Here is a 19,901-nt window from a genome sequence, read left to right as displayed (position 1 = left end):
ACAGTGCCTAAGATGGCTTACTGTCTTATTTAAAATACACTATTAGACACATTGTCTAAGGGTCAATATATTTGGTAAAATACTAATGCTATGTTTTATCACTGGGTATACCAACTTGACCATCCTTGAGTCATGCAGAAGCTACCCCTTGTCTCATCCTTCACGTTGCGAGTTATCAGTTATCTACTGCAGCCGCGATTATGGCAATGAGTGTGTTTATGCAGGAATTCCTTGGCAGCATAGTTTTAAAGTAGTGACTTTATAAAATGGTAGTTGCCTCCAAAAGCAGTTCCAGATTTGCTGCAAAAGATGTATCAGCTCCTTTCGGTGAGTTTTAAATCACATGCTACCTGTCACATGTAAGTGTGTCCTAGCAAACTCCCAGGGGTTGCCATGACCATAGACCTCACTCATCGTAAGTCACATCAAAATTAATGACAAAATTACTGAACAGATTTGAAGCATCTATAAGAGTCATGAATTTGTACTTTTTTAATCAACTCGGTCTGAAATAAGAGGGAAAAAACCTACAGGGACAGTGACCAAGTTTGTTAGTATGCATTATCTGTGGTACATCTGGAGGTGAAAACGTACGAAAATGCACAACTGCCCTTTTGCGAACTTCTGTTTTATTTTAGCATAAATACTGTTGCGAACCCACCATCTCGTATCAATGCATTACATTAGCATCCATTATATATAATAATTTTGATGGTACACCTGATATTATGGATGAGTAGGATACAAGACAGGATGTAGATAATGTCCGTTTGACGTCAAGACATCAACAGTGTGTAACATTTTACGTTTTTTGAATAGGACAATGTTGCTCTCCAATAATTTTTAGATTAGATACAATAACCTGTTCGCATAAGAGCTTCTGTAAAGTTTGGAAGGTAGGAGATGGATACTGGCAGAAGTAAAGCTGTGAGTACCGGGCGTGAGTCTTGCTTCGGTAGATCAGATGGTAGAGCACTTGCCGCGAAAGGCAATATGAAGACGATCTTCATATTGTTAATTAGATTGGGACTTCCTATATTCTTGACGACGTTTAACGCCTGTGCGGTCAGTCACCCAATTTCAGAATTCATGTTGAGTAATTCTTCTACATTCCCATAATATTGTCTTTTTATATTGATGAGTAATCTGGATAGTCATCATGTTGATGTGCCATCTACATCGCAAATTCAATATTCCTATCCTAGGAACTAACCTGCAATACATTTTGTATTTCATAATCTGAACTGTCTGCATTAACCGTCATCAGAGCAATGTCAGAGAACAGAATGCAGCAGTGCCTTGGTAGCTACTTGGGGACCTGCTCGAGTTGTGTTCTAAGGAAAGGGTAGTTGCTGTTTCACATTATATTACACTAGCAAGAAGTACCAACTTTTCTTTTTTCTCTGCGAACATCCAGAACTAAATTCAGTAAAAAAAATGCTGAGAAGATATTTGCATTGTGCCAACTCAAAGATCAACCTATTTTTATAGATTTTTATTTTTAAATACAATCTCCTTCTGCATTGGAATAAACTTTAGTCATTATTTGCTTGTTCTTGTTACGATTATTATTGCCATTATCTCAATCGCAAGAGTTTTCGCATTCCTATTTGGTATTGATGCACATGAAGAGTGGCTATGAAAGAAGGGAATACTGAATGTTACGTCATGCACAATATACTCATTTACTTCGGCTCCTGGTGGTCAACGCTACAGGAGAAGTGAGATACATAAAGTTGACAGTGGGAGGACAGACATGCTGGCAAAACTCTGCAACTACACAGTGTTACCAGATAAAATGGTGCTGCAGAATCAAAAGTGTGGTACGGGCTTTGCCACAGTAGCAGAGAGCAACTAATTTCGGACCAGCTGCTGGTTAGAGTATTGCAACTGTAAATGGAAGGCTTTGATAGTCTTGTACAGATGGTGTCTGAATAAATTATGCCACTGGATAAAAAGTGGTTTAGTTTTGAGACCTAACCTTTGAGGGGTGGAGGCACAGTGGTCTGCTTCATGAATCCCAAGCAAGAAACACTAAAAACAACGCAGGAAGGGTTCGAACAACTACTTTCATGCAGAGATATGCATTTACAATCTGTTCATCGTTAAGGGGCCAAACAAGAGGGTAAAATTACTGAAACAATGATCAGGCTACTTAGTATATAACATAGCATACAGATTTTAAGGAGGAAACATATGAAGACGCAGACTTCCTCTTTATCAATATATGCGGCATATCTTTCGTGTTAACGAAAGTAATATCCCACTTTACCTCTTCTTACATCTCAAATGAAATGAATGCCATGAGGAATCTCTTCTTGCTTCCATCCTAACCAACATATTTCTTCATTCTCGTGGTAATCATGACATTCTATATGTATGCTGCAAAACATTGTACATGGACACATTCAATATTGAGGTGCAAAGCATTTGCTATCTTACATTATATTCTATTTAAATAAGCTTCCAATGTATTTTTACTTCTTTTGTTTTAGACGATTATGAACACTACGGAAAATTATCTCACATGCTTTATGCTGAATGAGAAACCCTGAATCATCAATTTTGCTTTCCCTACGTTGAAATGATATAATGTCGGCGTCAACAGCCTTCTTCCACGCTGGAAGCTGAAATTTTTATCATTCTGGATTAATGATAATTGAATGTCTCAAATGTATACATAGCCCACAAGGCGACGTCAGAAACTATCAGGGGAGAACGCCGCATAAAAACCAAATGTGCGTGTGCGTCTCCACTCTGAAGAGCCGTATCAGACAATCACGACAAATATTTCACTAACGAGCTGCCTCGTAAGAGAGCCGAGATTTGGCAGCATCGTAGCAAGTATTTGTCAACACTGTGATAGTGCATTTACTTCCGGGTGTACCGCGGCATACCTCGCTAAATTCACTTGACATTCGTTTTCCACATCCAAGACTCATACGATATAATTCACTGTAAGATGAGATACTTATGAAGTATATTTCATTTCTGGACTCCAATAATGGTGTTCTTGACATAAGTAACACCTGTTTGTGTGTTTAATGTTGCGTTTTGAGGCTCAGGCAACATCGCAAGGACTATATTCCGCCAGTGGTCAGTCAGTGTTCCCTTGAGCATTGCGAAGCTAGTGCTATAGGAGATTGCAGTTCCGATCTCGATGGAAGCCACTTTTATTTTCCATTTTAATTAATGGAGTAGAAAACTGCTAGTAAAAATTCCTTATACGAAATCTGAAGAATGCCTTTACACATCCATCTTCGTCCAATTACAACTTAGTAAATTACGTTAATATCACTTCTGTGAAGACACTTCATGAACAACCTCCTGACATGTTAGACCTATATGATGAACAAAGCTCAAATTCGTATTGTTGACAGTTGGATTGAATCTTTTCAGGAACTATTTTACAGTGCAGCACCTTGGCATTTGTCTGCTTTCCAAATGCCAAGGTGCTGCACTGTAAAATAGTTCCTGAAAAGATTCAATCCAACTGTCAACAATACGAATTTGAGCTTTGTTCATCATATAGGTCTAACATGTCAGGAGGTTGTTCATGAAGTGCACTTGTTGATTAATATAGTTCTTCTCTTCAAAATTTTTGCAACAGCATTTAACTGTAGAGTTTTCTGACACTGGCATTAGCAATTCCTTTCCGTTCTCTGAAACCTCCAAAACGATAAAATTTTCTGGTTTAAATCTGATGAGCTTAGTTATCACTTCCGATCAACATTAAATATTTCATGAATCCATACATGGAACTCCAAATGTGCAGTGTTTCCTGCACTGCCACAGAGCATGCATTGCAAGGTATTCATACAGTTTATTGCATAGACTTACCATAAGGAATGAAACAAGAACTGTAATACACTTTACACCACAGACCCTCACTCTGGCTTGACGAAAACATCCGAATATTGGCACAAATAATTGACTTTGAAAGGAAAAGAAACAAAGTATGAAGCATTTATAAACTCATCGAATGTAGTGAGGTGGTTTAAGTTTGTCCCAGTCTATAAAATTAATTTCAGGCCATACTCAGCTCTTGCCGATTAATGTAATATAGTACCCGCCTACTAATCAGGGTGTCTGTCTCCGTTGCTTGTGAGTGTGAAAGGAAATTGTGGAAATTTTCTGTGAAGCAACATTTAATAATAAAGCGTTTTAAATCATCAAAAGTGATGAGCGGTAGCAGGTGCTTTATAAGAACAGTGGAGTGCAGCGCCACTGTTCTCACCACGGCCGCTGCCGGTAGCCAGCAAATGGATCCTGGAGCTTTGCTGCACACGGCGTCCAGAGGAGGACAGTTTGCAGGTAATCTGCCGCAAAATGGTTACTGGATAAAATTTTGATATCGAAAGCGAAATAAATTGAATCTGCGGTACCATTACATTCCCGTCTTCAGAATTCAGACAGGAGGCGCTATAAAAATATTTTGCGACAGCTGCTCTCGATCCGCTGACATTATGAACAGAAACAACGCACGCTACCGCTAGACCACAGGCGTAATCAGTGTATAGTTTCTCTATAATGGGATAAGTCTTCCTCCACGGAGTGCCGCAACCTACAGTGTTGCCAGATTGTGCAGATAACCGGACTTAGAGAATTAGCGAGTTGGCCAGTTTATTTGCCCCATGTCACAAACTGCATGGACTTAGCCTTTGCAGCGGCCGGTCGCCGGTCGAGTTTTATGTCAAAGGGTGTACATTCCATTATGGTCTGCGCCAAGGCAAAGACACCTCATCCTCCACACTTCCAGGATGTCAACATCCACTCCTCTTACAACTCTACCAATTCTCAACAATATGTCTTATTTCCACCTTAGAGAATCTCTACCAACTGCAAATGGCCAATGAGATGTAACAAGCAATTTTTATTGGAAGATGGTGAGGTGTTTCCTCAAGACCTTCACACACAGGCACTATAATCAAACTCTAGTTCACAAACAGGTACCATGAGCTAGTTCTCACCAACCCTGAATACTCTTGACCATATTTGCCATTCAGTCAACATACACTAAAATGTGGCAATCCTCTCCCAGATTCTTCCTACTACACCTGTTACAAACCCATAGCCTTCTTTTAAGTTACTCCTGTTCCAAAAACCCTTTTCTCAAGGGACATCCATATCTTAAGCACCACGAGCAAAACTATACGTGCATCTGAGGGGTACGGCCTATTCCAGTGTTGACAATGTCATATTTTGTAGTGTTTTAAACAACATCATGCATGAAAGTAGCCATATTTTCCTTCAACATTGCTGCAAACACTACAAAGCATTTTATGGGCTTAATTACAAACCACATGTTCACCCATGTAAAACTACCACACCACTGTGGACTATGTCAAGTTTTATCGCTCAGTTGCAGAGCACATTATTCAATACAAAATTGTTGTCATTTAGGGGTGATCCATAAAAAATACCTTACGGCTCTCCCCCCCACCCCCCTCCCTTTTCCCCTTCATCAAACACAGACACCCATTCCTCTTGGCCTCAATCTTCACTAGTTCCCTCTCTTATCTACATCTGCCCCATGCCTAGACCACTAATGCTGCTTTTAACCACCCCACTCTCCCAGATTGTCTCTGGGCATGTGTGGTGGGTTTTTCAACGATTTCTGTATTATTTGACAAGATTTTTACTTATTTATAGATTTGTGACTTATTAAAGAGTTTTGGGCGAATTTTATCTTAGTCATTAATCCCCACAAGTCCACAACAAAGGAGCCTATTGTCGCATAAGCTCAACAGGAAGCACTTATTTTTGAATGCACCTACTAGTTATTGCACATTTATTAAAGATACAGGACACTAAATTTTCAATTAGCTTCTCATATACTTTTAAATGAAAATAAAAAAAGTGTCTTAACAATATTTCTTGCAAATAATTACCAAATCAACTGCAGCAGCATCATCATCTACATTGACTGCAACATCAGATGTGTTCCTATGAAGCTGTTCCTCTAGACGAATGTGCTTCTTTGCTAGGGTTTCAAAAAGACTGACCAGGCGCTGTGTTACATATGGATGCAGATTTCGAAATTGGCTTGACATATTTGCCAATGCTGCTAAACAATTTGTGTGAAGATATTTATCCTGTAAAGAGACAGAGTAAACATTGTTCAGATACAAAATATACTGAACAGTATATAATGTAACTTACTCAAGCTTCATTTCAGTCCACTCATTGACTAAGTAAATTTATGTAGCATATTCATTTTAAGTAGCCACCAAACTCATTAATGGGAAGACTTAAACCAAAAAGCACCACAAAGCAGAGTCTTCATCAAAACTACCTTTTTGGGAGTCTGTGTGTCAAAATTACAGAAAGAAATGGAAGGACATTAAAATCTCGCAGCAGTGGAACTCTATTACTGTATGATTACTAGTAAAATTGCTGTTTTATATCCAGAGAAACTACCTACAACATTTGTGTCAGGAGGCAAACCATCAATATACTGGAATAAATTTACCTTAAAACATAATTAATTTTAACTTCTTCTTGTGACCAAAGATAATAGTCAAATGCACCTATTCAAAACTGTTTCTAGCTTAGTGTAAATCTTCCCAGTTGGCATTAAAATCAGTGTTATCACAATCAGCATACAAACTTTGATGATTAATTGTAATCACAGATAAAGTTTAATCATAAGTATATAACTTGATAATCCTGAAATCATTTTTGAATTCAGCTGCGCATTCATGTTTTTAAAGTCCTGATTCAATCTGAGGACATGATTTATTGACAGATTGTCATACACACTAATTTTTTTTACAATCCACCTTCAGGTACGACAATGAGGGCTTTATGACAGAATACAACTTTTCGTGTGACACTTCATAGGGATTGGGTTTAACATCCCATCAACATTGAGGTAATTACACTTTACAGAAGAGATGTATGAGCTAAAACATTATGGTCACCTCCTTAATAGCATCTTTGTCCACCTTTCGAATACAATGTCAATGCACAAGCTACACAATTCCCTAAGTTAGGGACAATTAGTTTGTGAGTGCAGAGTTAGCATTCGATAGCATCCCAGATGTGATCCACTGCATTCAGATCAGTTGAATCTGGAGGCCAAAATATCAATGTGAGTTCACTATCATGATCCTCAAACCTCTGTAGTATGATTCTGGACTTGTGACAAGGCCAATTATCCTGTTGGAAAATGCCATCTCCAAGAGATTAAACACGTAGGGATACAGGAACTACAGTAATGTTCGTGTAACCCACCACTTTTATGGCACCTTTGATTACCACCACAGGTCCCATGGAAATCCAGGTGAATGTCCCCCACAGCACAGTACTGCCCTCACTGGCCTGAGTACACACTATGCTGTATGTTTCAAGCAGCTGTGAGCCTGAATGTATATCTGGATATGTCAATTTACTTTGTGTTACAATCTCAATGATCCCGTGCTGACTGCAATCACAATATGCAATGTTGCTGGAATGACACAGGAACAAGTACACTTCATCTGTTGCTAACCCCAAGTACAAAAAAATGCCCTGAACGGTATGCTCAAATACATGTGCCTGCATCATCATTGTATTCTGTCTAAAGACCTGCAAAAGGTCATCACCTATCCTGCTTTAGAGAGTATTCTGTGACGAGGCATGGACATCCTGTATTTCCTCATTTGCACCCCATATCACTAGAATGATTCCACATTCATCTCTATTCCGCTTACATACTTTTCTTACTGCTTCACATGCCCACATCCTCATCCTCAAGTGGTGGCATTCAGTCTCGGGAAGGACAGTTGTCTTTATGTTTTAGGTCATCAGTATACATAAAGTATTCTCCAGATATCACTACTGCCATGCTGGTAGCTACACTTCTGATCTCCCGATATTGTTTTTGAGGGCTATGAATTGGCTCATTTTACAGTTTGAGGAGGCACTATGGTACAAGCAGTACAGTTCAGATTCTAAGTTTAGCTATAGGTCCCCTTTTACTTGGCTGTGGAAGTCAGTTCAACCTTGGAGGAAGACAAGGGACCACCATCTCCAATATGACAATACCCAGTTATGGTCTCTGGTACTCAACACTAACCTTTGGATTGATGATGATCATTTCACTTTGTTACGGTACAGGCAACAGTAGTAGTTTCCGTCACACAAAAATTAGACACCCCATTTCATTAGCATTTCTGAAGTTGTAATTTCTACAATCTTAGGTATGATACAGAAAATGTTGACTATCTGATTTACTTACCCTCATCTTCAACATATTGTACTGTATCGTCCTTATAATAACGAGGACCAGAAGACCGCCAAGTGAAATCTCAGAGATAGAACGCTCTGTATACCAAGACACACCTTTCAAAACCTGTAATTTCAATTCTTGAAATTAATTCTATGTAGTCTATATTACTTAACAACAATATGGGAAGGATGGATTGCTATGCACCATGTAGAAGGAGTGCCGAGTTGCAGACAGGCAAAGTGACAGTACCCAAGTGTGTGTAAAGCTGTGCTTGTGTGCACGTGCGTGTGTGTTTTTTCCTACTCCAGAAGAAGGACTTTGTCCAAAAACTTTAATATTTTAGCAGTCCTTTTTCACATCTCCCGTATATGGTGAGTAGCAACCAATTCTTTCCATATTTCCACAGTTTAATTTTACATATAATTTTAATTTTTTCTGACCCTCTCTTTACCCTAAATCTGTTATTAAAGTCTCTTTATCACAGGCTAAGAAATTCAGATTCAGTTGAGTTATCAAACATAATATAACGCGAACATATATTACAGTGCACTGTGAAACACATTGAATTTTATGTACTTCCTATTGCATTTTTCATTAATTTCCATGTATAACATATTGTGAACAAAAGTTTCTGGTGTAAAACATATTTTACTTGAAGAAGTGCTACAAAATATGTTTTTCACAAATGCCAATGAAGAAGAACTAAACAACACATATTTCATGTATAACTGAACTTTCCAACACTTGTAGAACATCTTTATTATATGACAAGAAAAATTTCTTGTTCAATAATTTAATATATCATAAATATTGTGATGTTCTCTCTCATTACCAATATATGAGAGTGAATCAAATATAAATCTGAATTGTTATAAGTTTATTTAAGCTTCAGAGAAATTTACGTACACTAATTAATTTTTCTATTTAGTCTCCTGAACAGAAAAACATTTTCCCAGTGGATAGGTAGTTTCTCAATCCTGTTTTAGTATAAGGAATGCGACTGTGACAGCATCAACTTGCACACGAACTCCTCGACAGCACCATCATCCTCAAATCTGTCCTCCACCTGCTTCCTTCAGTGGTTCAGGCAAATGAAAATCACAGGGTGATAAATCTGGATTGTAGAGAGGATGTTCTAGAGTGGTCCAGAACGAATCCTGAATTTTCTTTCGAGTTTGGGGAGCTGTGTTGGGCTGAGCACCGTCATGAAACACAATCACATTCCGGATTGGTAATGCACGCCTTTCTGGTAATATGGATATTTTGTTCAGAACAAAATTTGGCAACAGAGTGTAGTATTCACAGGACGATGTTCAGGAGAAAATTGATGAGAAGAACTTCTTTAAAAAAGAGACTGTTGTAAGAACCTTCCCTGTGGAGAGACGGTTTCTGGCTCTGATGGGTGCAGGTTCATCCTTTCTGCGCCATTTTGTGCTGCCTTTTTTCGATTCTGGGGTGTAATGTAGCACCAACATTTCATCACAGGTCTTGTGCAAAAAATGTTCACCTTCAGTTTGGTAGGATGTCAGTAGCTGTTTATACAACTCAGGATGACGAAATTTGTGCTCTGCTGCAGAAGACGAGGTACCCACCTTGCGGACACTTTCCGAAATCTAAGATTGTCAGTAATGATCACCCGAGCACTACCATAGCTTATACCAACCTCAACAAGCAACTGTTATTCAGAGATTTTATTCAATAAGCTGGCTAACAATGTGAGTATTCTCCTCAGCTATGCTGGAAGGCATTGGTGAGCTCCATTCTCAAGTCTTTCTTGTCCTTGTAAAAACTATTTGTGCCATGTGTACATTCGAGTATTTCTCAGGGTGTTGTCCCCAAACTGCACCAGAAGTCTTTTCAAAATTTCAGACTGTTTTATGTGCCCTGCTGTGAGAAACTCAATTGTAACATGTTATGCAACAGATAACAGTACCAGTATGTTTGCTTTGACACTGTGATTCTGACGTAAGACAAGGTATGACCACATTCTAGTTGTGGAGCACAATCATTGGAAATGAAAGCAACAATGATCAGAAAGTGCATCATTCTCCATTTACAAAAAGGTGCATAAAAAAAATCTGTTTATATTTGATTCACCCTTGTACATACAACATGCAGTTCATAAACACACAATTTCAGAAACTAAATTTTTACTTAATCAACATATAAAAGAACACAAATGTATAGCCAATAATACTGCTGTGATACCAAAATACATTTATTCACATAAACTCATGAACAACTGGCAGACAGTGGTAGTAACATGACAAAGATAAACTAGGGGCCAAGTCAAGCATATTGACAGCTCTGCCATAGAGGATGGACCTATGTTGTCTTCATCATCTTCTTCTTCTTCTTCTTCTTCTTCTTCTTCTTCTTCTTCAAAGTTATCTTTCCAGATAAACCGATTCTAATGGGAGCATATACTATTTGATCACATTTCAGGAAGAGTGTTAACAGCTAAATTACCTCCAAGAATCTTTTAGCTAGATTTTCTATCATGCCTTTCATACCCTCATTCAGAAAAAGGAAGTGGTATTTTATATAAATTGAATCGGAAGGAATTAATTATCTGTATAAAGACAATTACAGTTGCTAATTAATTTTATGTTATTGCAAACTCAAAAAGTACAACTGAGAAAGTCGGCAACTGACAGAAGTCTACGATATGGTTGAATATTTCATAAAATCTTTCACATTGAAGGCAAAAGATCCTTTAAAAATTTTGGAATTTATTGAGATGCTACAAATTTGTTAATATATAGTACAGTATGTGATGAGTAACCAGTGCACACACATTCAGTCGAAAGTATTGTGTTGGGAGTGTAATGTTGCATAGCATCATGATAGGCAGTTCACACATGCTGGTGGAGAATTATTGGTGTGTGGCGTGTCTACTGGCCAGTTTACATACTAAGTATTACATACAGCTCTATAAATATCTGATAACACATTAATTTATGTACATTATGTTTAAATGTGTACACACACACACACACACACACACACACACACACACACATTCTGTATTCACAGATACACTGTGTGCTAAGGAATACTGACTTGACTGGCTGGCAGACGCTGCTGAAGATTTTCTGGTAGCTACGACAGATTATGGACACCACTGAATGTCTAAATTACAGTGACATCAACTAGATCTAAAAAAAATATGAAGCACAGAGGCTATAAAACTTTTAGGAATGCACTTATAAGGGTTCACTATCTACCATTCTGGCTCAACCAATGGGGGAGAGCCTACAATGAAATCCATGAGTATATGATCTCATGTGTCCAAGTAGACTGCTGTTACATCTATTTCTCATAGCTAAATAGTTACATTTGTGGAGTTGCAATCTAGAGATGTAGAGTTCAAATCTACATGCTTAAACTTTTGTTTAAAATCTTTTCTACAAACAAATTCACTAGAAAGAAAATGATGGTGAAATATCAGACAGTTTGTACAAAAATTATGAAATCGAATGTGAAAGTAATGAAATAGCAGGCCTTACTGCATATCAGCTTCACTGTAATTCTTTAACTAGCTGAAGTTGTGAAAGATGTGGTGTCTTCTGTCAGAGCAACAGAATGGAACATGAAACCATTATTAGTTCAGCATAAGAAATATTACAAATTTGTACAGCTATACTTAGTAGTTTGTAGTCCCAAGTGTTTATATGCTGTGTTAACATTTTTCCAATAAATTAACAACAGAATACTTCAACCAACAGCAAATGAGTAAGGATATAACAAGTACTTGTACGCCTACATACAGCCAACCAGTACTTGGACGCCTACATACAGCCATTAAAGCTGTTGTGACTGGGTAGGCATATCAAATTATAACACATTACTGGATCAGCCACTTCTCAGAAAATATTAACTTCACTATACAAAATCTGTAACAGACATTAAAAAAAATAATTATGTCCACAATTCAAAGCTTTACACAGAAGTTTCAACTCGCATGTTCTCAACTCGGGTAATAATGTAACTGCAATAAATTGGTTTTTAGTTGGTATAGTTCATTCAATACTAACCAATCAACATGGTCAAAGGACGAAAACAGTGACACTCACGATTCACTGTATCTTACTGTTGCATCACGATGCACAGCTACATACATACAAATCTCATTCCACACCTGTCAAACTGTTACTTCACTTTCCATTCATGTGATCAAAATGCTTGTGTAGAATGCAGTGCAATGCTGACACCACGAAATACAGTTTCAAAGAACCCTTCTATGGCAAAAAGTCTCCAACTTCTTCACGCAGTTTATATTATTATTCAGGTTTTCGTCATAAGACAGTTTATTTCTTGGACATGAATTCTGGGACACTGTATATCATATGGATGAACCAGTCATTGTTTACAAATAAATTAACAACAGATCAACTGCCTTTAACAGGAGAAACGAGGGGGAAGACGAGGAAGAAGATGGCAAGATGAGCTGCAATCATATTGGAACATCATGACAACAATAGCACAGGGCACTGTGTAGTGGAAGAACAATAGTAGGATACTAATTGGTAGTAACATACATAACAAATAAACAGAGACAAACAAATGAATCTAACACAGTATGTCATTACTCATCCTCTGAGTTCAACGTGAACCCTTGACCTCCATTAATTGTAATATGCTTATGGTACGGATTGTGAATGGATGGCTGTAACTGAGGAGCTGTCAAAGAGGTTCATGGCTTATGTCAGACAAAGCATATTGACCTGATGTTCATTTGTCTCTTCCCATGTTGTTGATGTCAAAGGTATTTAAAACAATTTTCTTTGCTCACCGGGCCTATCTTCAATTGCAAGACTGGCAGCAGCTGCACAGCGCCTGTAGTATGCAGATGAAGTGACTTGGCACCACACGTAACATATCTGGCGTATTTATGAGGTTTTTGGTATCCTGCATCCACACTGACAGCCATTAAGCAGCAGCAATGTTTATAGTCAAAATTGGGAATAGGAGTTACCTGTGTATCGAGGATTGTGGATTAAATATCAACCGGTGTCTCAGTTGGAACCTTGCAAGGTCAAGTGTCTATTGCTACACTCAAGTTCTGGCTGTAATAACAATTCGACTGTTAGGCAAATAGCCATTCACTGTATTTTAACATCTTCGTTATTACTCATTAAGTATGCAAAACATGATGCAAACACTGCATGAAATTTGAGCTGGCATCCTCCAGCTAACCACCTTAGTCTCTGTGTCTCAACCTACACAGCCTCCATAAGCTGAACCCACCTAGGTGTACAGGCATACTTAAAGGGGGCAAGAAGTTTTGAATGTGTTTTATTTCAATCTGTCATCACAGTTGCTCCTTTTGACTGCAATGTGTCCTCAGAACCAACCCAACCCACCCCACCAGGCATCAGCATATGAGTTGCAAGCACAAATCACATTGCGACAGTCAGTGTAAATAAAATGAAAGCAGGGAATGTAAAAAGGAATGTAATCTGCCAACCGTACCATCTTTAAAATGTCATTCTAAAGTAAAACTGTCAATCAGTCCATAACATGAGAAGAATGATAAATAGCTATTACCCATAATGATTATAGAACAATCATTGCTGATGCTTTCTTCAGAAAAGATAAAATCTTCTGATGAATAAGCTGTTCCATTTGCAGTACATTTATAACAGAGAAAGACGGAAATAGCAAAAAGAGGTTCACCTAGCTGAGCGTGCGGCACATTTGCAAAACAATGCCTCATTGCCAGTGCAGTGTTTTCTTAATTTATTGCCTGATGTTTTCTTATTAACCACTTTTCTAGGCCACCACAATATCTATATTAGAATCACCGACGAGAAAATTTCTACTAAAGACTGCTTCATTTAGTGGTAATCATCAAAATACTTTGACTCTGATTCTGCTGAAGAGTCCTATGAAACCAAGTCCTTAAATCAAAAATATTAAAAAAGTTTTAACTTAGAGTGGCAATTATGTCCAGTGCCACACAGCTACATTAGGGAATACAAATAGGGCTATTCAGACTGGATGGTTCAAATAGCTCTAAGCACTATGGGACTTAACTTCTGCGGTCATCAGTCCCCTAGACTTAGAACTACTTAAGCCTAACTAACCTAAGGACATCACACACATCAATGCCCAGAATTTTAACCTGCGACTGTAGCAGCAGTGCAGTTATGGACTGAAGTGGCTAGAACCGCTCGGCCACAGTGGCCAGCTATTCAGACTGAAGTCGGTGGTGAAGTATGTGGAAACCATCCAGATAATAATACCTGTTATGCAAAACTACCATCATTCCGTAACAGCAGTCTTTTAAGTCAGATTGTAGCCAACACTTACTTTCTATCTGTGAGAGAATGGCTCAGCAGTGTGCGAAGAGTGCATATACTTCTTTACTAGACACACAACACAGACAAATGATGTGCTAGTTATTCACAGGAACATGCTCAATGTTACACCTTCCCGTAGACAATTTAATTTCTTCTCCTGCAGATGGTCAACCTCATTGCGGAGGTGATAAACAAGAATGACAGACTATTGATAAACAAGAGACTATCACGCCATATTACATCCTGTCTGCACCTCTTCTTCCCCATACCCAAACTGTCATTTCTTACTTGGATTTAACCCTCCATTTTAGGTAAACCTCTTTGGTGAAGAGATAATGGTTGCACAAATAGACCCAAGCCAAAATCACAAATAAGCATTGATAGTAGCTACCTCACCACGCCATCACTGGAAAAACTTAAAAAGTCATTAGGAAATTGAAAAATAGCTCAGCAACAGAGTTAGGTGTGATGGGGAAGGAACAGATTAGATATTTTGGTACCAAAATTAGGTGCATTGCTGCCATACATTTCCCTGTATAAATTTGTTCCTTGATGTCAAAACTAATCCTAAGACATGTCACCGACAACTTCTTCCAAACTTACTGTAATAACTCAAGGTCATGGTCATGACTGACAATACAGCTCTGGTACAGCGTGGCTTGAGTCCTCACTACATGATGCGCAGATGGGTGATAGTGCTAATGGGCAGTTGGTGCTGCAGTGTGGGGAGATTAACCATATGCTGATCATATGTGGTGCCAAATTAACACAGTATTAATGTTGCACACTGACAGCTATTAGTTGCAAGTTTGCATGAAATAAGTAATCACTCTAAACTATACTACTCAGCTTCTCTGTTGTTTATTTTCAACCACCCCCCTTTGTTTTCTTAAATGGTGGTGTTGGAAGAAATGAAGCATCGTCTCCAGACACCATATTCTCATTTAATCATCAGAATGAAAGGAGAACACCCAGTCATAATAGATGTATAGGAAGGTGGTAATGCAGGTACAAATCTACAGTTTCAGAAGATGTATCACCATGACAGTAAAGCATTTCACCTTGGAGCACATTACCCACTTACTGAATAAATAATAACACTACCAGAACACTATGAATGTGGAGTCTTGAATAGTCTACAATATTTTACTGTTGGTTCAACTACTGGCTCCATTGAATTAACTGAAAATAGTAGAACAAGTTTCGTGACATTGGGAATACTGCTAGTTTTCCTTGTGATATATAATACTAAAAACTATTCATACAGTTACCTGGCAGTCTCTATTCATTATTTTGCAGAGGTAGTCACAGTTGGATGCTATGGTAACTTTTGGTAGGATGCAGGGGCTATCAATCAAGGGGCAGAGAGAGATGAAATTGAAATAACAAGTGCCTTAGAAAGTGCCTCTTAATTTATTAATTTGTACATGTGTAGTCAGAGAGCAAATGAAAGAGGAATGTAATATTCAAAAAATATATTTAAAACAAACTTATTTCAATTAAAAAGGTAACGTAAAGGAAAACTAACTCATATTTCACTATTATCTTGGGATAGATATTTTTTCCATTGCCAAGTGATCACCTACTGGCTCTAACTGACAGAGAATTGAGTAAAAGAACAAGTAAAGAAAATAAAATGCTTTCAGTGCTCTAATGTCATGGTCAGAATCCTCCATTATTTCTAACTTCAATCACGTGTCCTCACATGGAACCTGTGAGGCTTAGGATGTAAATCTGTGATGAACTCTTGCAAGCATCGAACTGTAACAGGAAACCAAAAGCCACACACATAGTACCTCGTTCAACATAATTTTTCCACCATCCCTTTGCACTAGTAGTTGGTACACCACACCTCCTGCCTGCATCTTTAATTGAAAACTTGCCTCTTTCAATTAGAGTAATGAACTGGATGCTCCCACTGAGCTACTGAAACTGACTGCCCACAACATGATTTGTACTTGCCACTCTTAGGCTGATGCCGAGAGGAGTGGGGTGGGGAAGTGCGGGTGGGAGAGACATTGTAGTCAAAAGGAGCAGCAGTGGTGACAGACTGAAAGAAGAAATATTCAAACTTTCTTGCCACTTTAAGTGTGGCTGTACAACTATATCCATTCAGCAGGTGAAGGCTGTGTAGGCCTAGATACTAAGACCCATTTTTTGAAGGTTGATGATTCGAATCTTGCCCATGACATGGACAATTCTCTCTTGAGTGAACTAGTTCTTAAGAAATGTGCTTGAATTTGGACAAATATTTGGTAGCTGTAATGTAAAGTTGTCAAATGCCGTTAGTTGGTGTGTATGAAAGGAATGTGTCCAAGATCAGTTTTTTTTAAAAACATATTTATCTAAATGAAGAGAAAAAGTCTGTCCGGCTGACCTGCTGTGGCAGATGGAAGTAAGGTGGTAAAATGGAATATGCCCAAGGCACAGTGATTTTCATTCAGTGTTTGTGTCGTTTTTCTGTATAGTTAGTGAGTAAGGAAAAAAAAGACATAACACAGTGAATGGCTGTTTGCCTAATAAGTCAAATTGTTATTACATCCAGAACTCTAGTCTAGCAATAAACCCATGACAAGGTGAGGTTCCAAATGACAGATGAGGTGACATTTAAACCACAGTTTCTAGTACACAGGCAACTTCCATTCCTGTGGTAATCTGTGAGGTGAATTTGTGTAACCTGGACAATAAACATTGCTGCTGCTTAATGCTGCCAAGTGGATGCAGGATAAAAAAAGTCCCCATAAATATACCAGATATGTGACATGTAGTGACAAGTCACTTCATGTGCATCCTACAGGTGTTTGCTGAGTTCTGTGCAGCTGCTGACAGTCTCACATTGGAAGACAGGCCATGTAATCAAAGAAAATTGTTTTATATACCTTTGACATCAACAGCATGACAAGAGATAAATCAACTTCATGTCAATATGCTATGTCTGACTTAAGTCATAAACCACTTTGTCAACTCCCCAGTTAAAGTATCCATTCACAATCAGTACTACAGTTAATGGAGGTCAAGGATTCACGTTGAACCCAGCAGATGAGTAATGACATGCTGTGTTAGATTCGTTTGTTTGTGTGTGTTTATTTGTTATGTTTGTTACTACCCAATTAGTATCCCACTACTGTTCTTACACTGCTCAGTGGCCTGCCCTATTGTTGTCATGATGGTCCAACATCATTGTAGCTCACCATGTTCCTCATCACCTTCGCCATCTCATCTCTCCTGTTAAAGGCGGTTGTTAATTTGTTTGCAAACAATGATTAGTGCATCTGTGTGATGTAGTGTCCCAGAATTCATTTCCAAGAAATAAACTGTCACAACCTCAAGTTACAAAAGATAAAGATAAGCAATTTTAGAAAAAAAATCAGTTGTATGTAACATAGTTCTTTTATTCTCAGCTATCTCCCATTGATTAAGCCTGAATGATAGATAGTGAACCCTAATAAGTGCATTAAGTTTTATAGCCTCTGTGCATCTTATTTTTTGATACCTATGTGCTGTTTCTGTGATTTGGATGTTCAGTCAGGTCCATAATCTGTGCCATATCCACCAGAAGATCTTCAGCATCATCTGCCAGCCAGTCAAGTAAACAATCCTTAGCACACACAGCACATGTGAACACAGAGTGTGTGTCTGATATCTCAAATTTCCTAAATCAGTAGCCCATTCCTCTGTTTGACATCATGCTCTGGCCTGGTTTATCTGCTGCTATTGGCAAATGGTCTAATTTTTCTGTCATTTTGTCTGCAGTGGCCCAACTTTTTCTTCCTTTCAGAAATCGAAACTATATAATGGCAATGTGTGCTAGAAATTGTTACAGTACACCTCAAACACTGTTTGCAACTACATTAACTTACCATCTCATGAACTGCCTTGTTGAAAAGATCATCTTCACTCAGAATGAGCAAAATAATTAATGACATGTATATGTGATGAGAATTGCTGTTGGGGGCATGGTATAAAGTCTTCAGAATGGGGATAACCTGAAAAAAAATAAAATAAAAGAAAAATCACAATTATAGGAAAATGTCAATAATTCACTCAAAAGGGACAAAATGAAATAAGCCATTTATGATGGATTAAAACTATGTGCCATACGAGCATTAGCTCTGACTGCTGACTTTCATGGAAAAAGATCATCCAACATATGAAGTGAAACACCACCGCCTTAACAAAGCCTAGCTCTAGTACCCTACAACATTTTAATGTCACAAATGCTCTACTTCAAGCACACGTGACAAGTGTAAATTTAAATTCTTTCTAACATTTCAGTTATATTGAATAGCACATCATAAAAATGCAAAATTACATGAACAGTTACATAGATATGTAAGTCTAACAAACATGTAAGAACAAAAAATTGTCATTATGGTTGTGGATGCTCAGCGAACTAACACGGAGTGAATCCTGCACCTGAGTTAATACAAATAATGGATCTATTTATTATGTAATATTCAGATGAACAGCAATAAATTTATGAAAGGCATCTGACTAACATTCTAAATTACAGTGGGCTTTCAATGGATAATTCTGTACCAACAATTTTCTTGGACTGAGCATCATCTTTCCCTGGTCCTGAGCTTTGGCAGCAGCATCATTCCTACATGAATCTTTTGGAAAATTACAGTACTGGTGAAATATATACTCATATTCATCATAATTTTAAAATACTCTTACTGTTCATTCAGAATCTTAATAGTCCATTACAAAGTGTAGAAGAGCTAATTTGCAACAACACATTTCACCAGCACAGCCGAGGCAGTTATTACTGTTCTCCTAAGGATGAGATGAATCGATTATGGAACACACCCTAGCAAACTTTCATCTTTGCGACAAGATACTCTGTGTACTAAACATGAACTTTCTTTTCAGTCCATTGTGTCCATGTCTGTTTTAGATATTCCTGAAAGCATTATCTACCCTATTTTTTCTGTTCCTGTATAGTTCTTATATGACCTTCTAGTTTAATACTTTTTTTAGCTGCAGTGTCCTATTATCCAATTATTATCTCTTTAGTGATGTCTCCACAAATGCTATGTGAAGACACTGCCACTCACAATGTAGGAAAGGAAGGCCTCGAAGATGAAATGGAGTTTGTGAATGCACTTTCAGGCAAACTCTGAGGTGCATTATAAAATAACAGACTCCAACATTATAACATAAAAATGTGATCACTTTACCCTTGGGTATAAAGTACACTACAAAGCTTTTAAGGTATGAATTTGTTTGCAAAGTGATGAAAAACTGGTACAGTGAGGCTTTGCCATTGAAAAAAAAAAAAAAAAAAAACAAAAAACAAAAAAAAAAACCAGAAAATTGAAGGACCCCTTCAAAAATTAACAGGGAAAAACTGAAATCATGAAGCTGTTAAGATACAATTA

General features: G+C 37.9%; 1 protein-coding gene across 3 annotated transcripts in view; it reads right to left on the bottom strand.

Moving 5' to 3' along the window:
• The window catches only part of LOC126297837 (dymeclin), a 167,154-nt gene that overhangs the window by 33,869 nt on the left and 113,384 nt on the right, over window positions 1-19,901 (bottom strand). For all 3 annotated transcript variants that reach the window (XM_049989089.1, XM_049989091.1, XM_049989090.1), the window contains exons 9-11: window positions 18,378-18,503; window positions 8,222-8,335; window positions 5,892-6,095 (exon numbers count right to left, since the gene is read on the bottom strand). In XM_049989089.1, coding sequence (XP_049845046.1) covers window positions 5,892-6,095; window positions 8,222-8,335; window positions 18,378-18,503 — 444 coding nt within the window. The remainder of the gene's footprint in view (window positions 1-5,891; window positions 6,096-8,221; window positions 8,336-18,377; window positions 18,504-19,901) is intronic.

The sequence above is a fragment of the Schistocerca gregaria genome, chromosome X (assembly GCF_023897955.1).
Source record: "Schistocerca gregaria isolate iqSchGreg1 chromosome X, iqSchGreg1.2, whole genome shotgun sequence".
NCBI classification, from domain to species: domain Eukaryota; kingdom Metazoa; phylum Arthropoda; class Insecta; order Orthoptera; family Acrididae; genus Schistocerca; species Schistocerca gregaria.
This window is presented reverse-complemented; position numbering and strand designations above follow the sequence as displayed.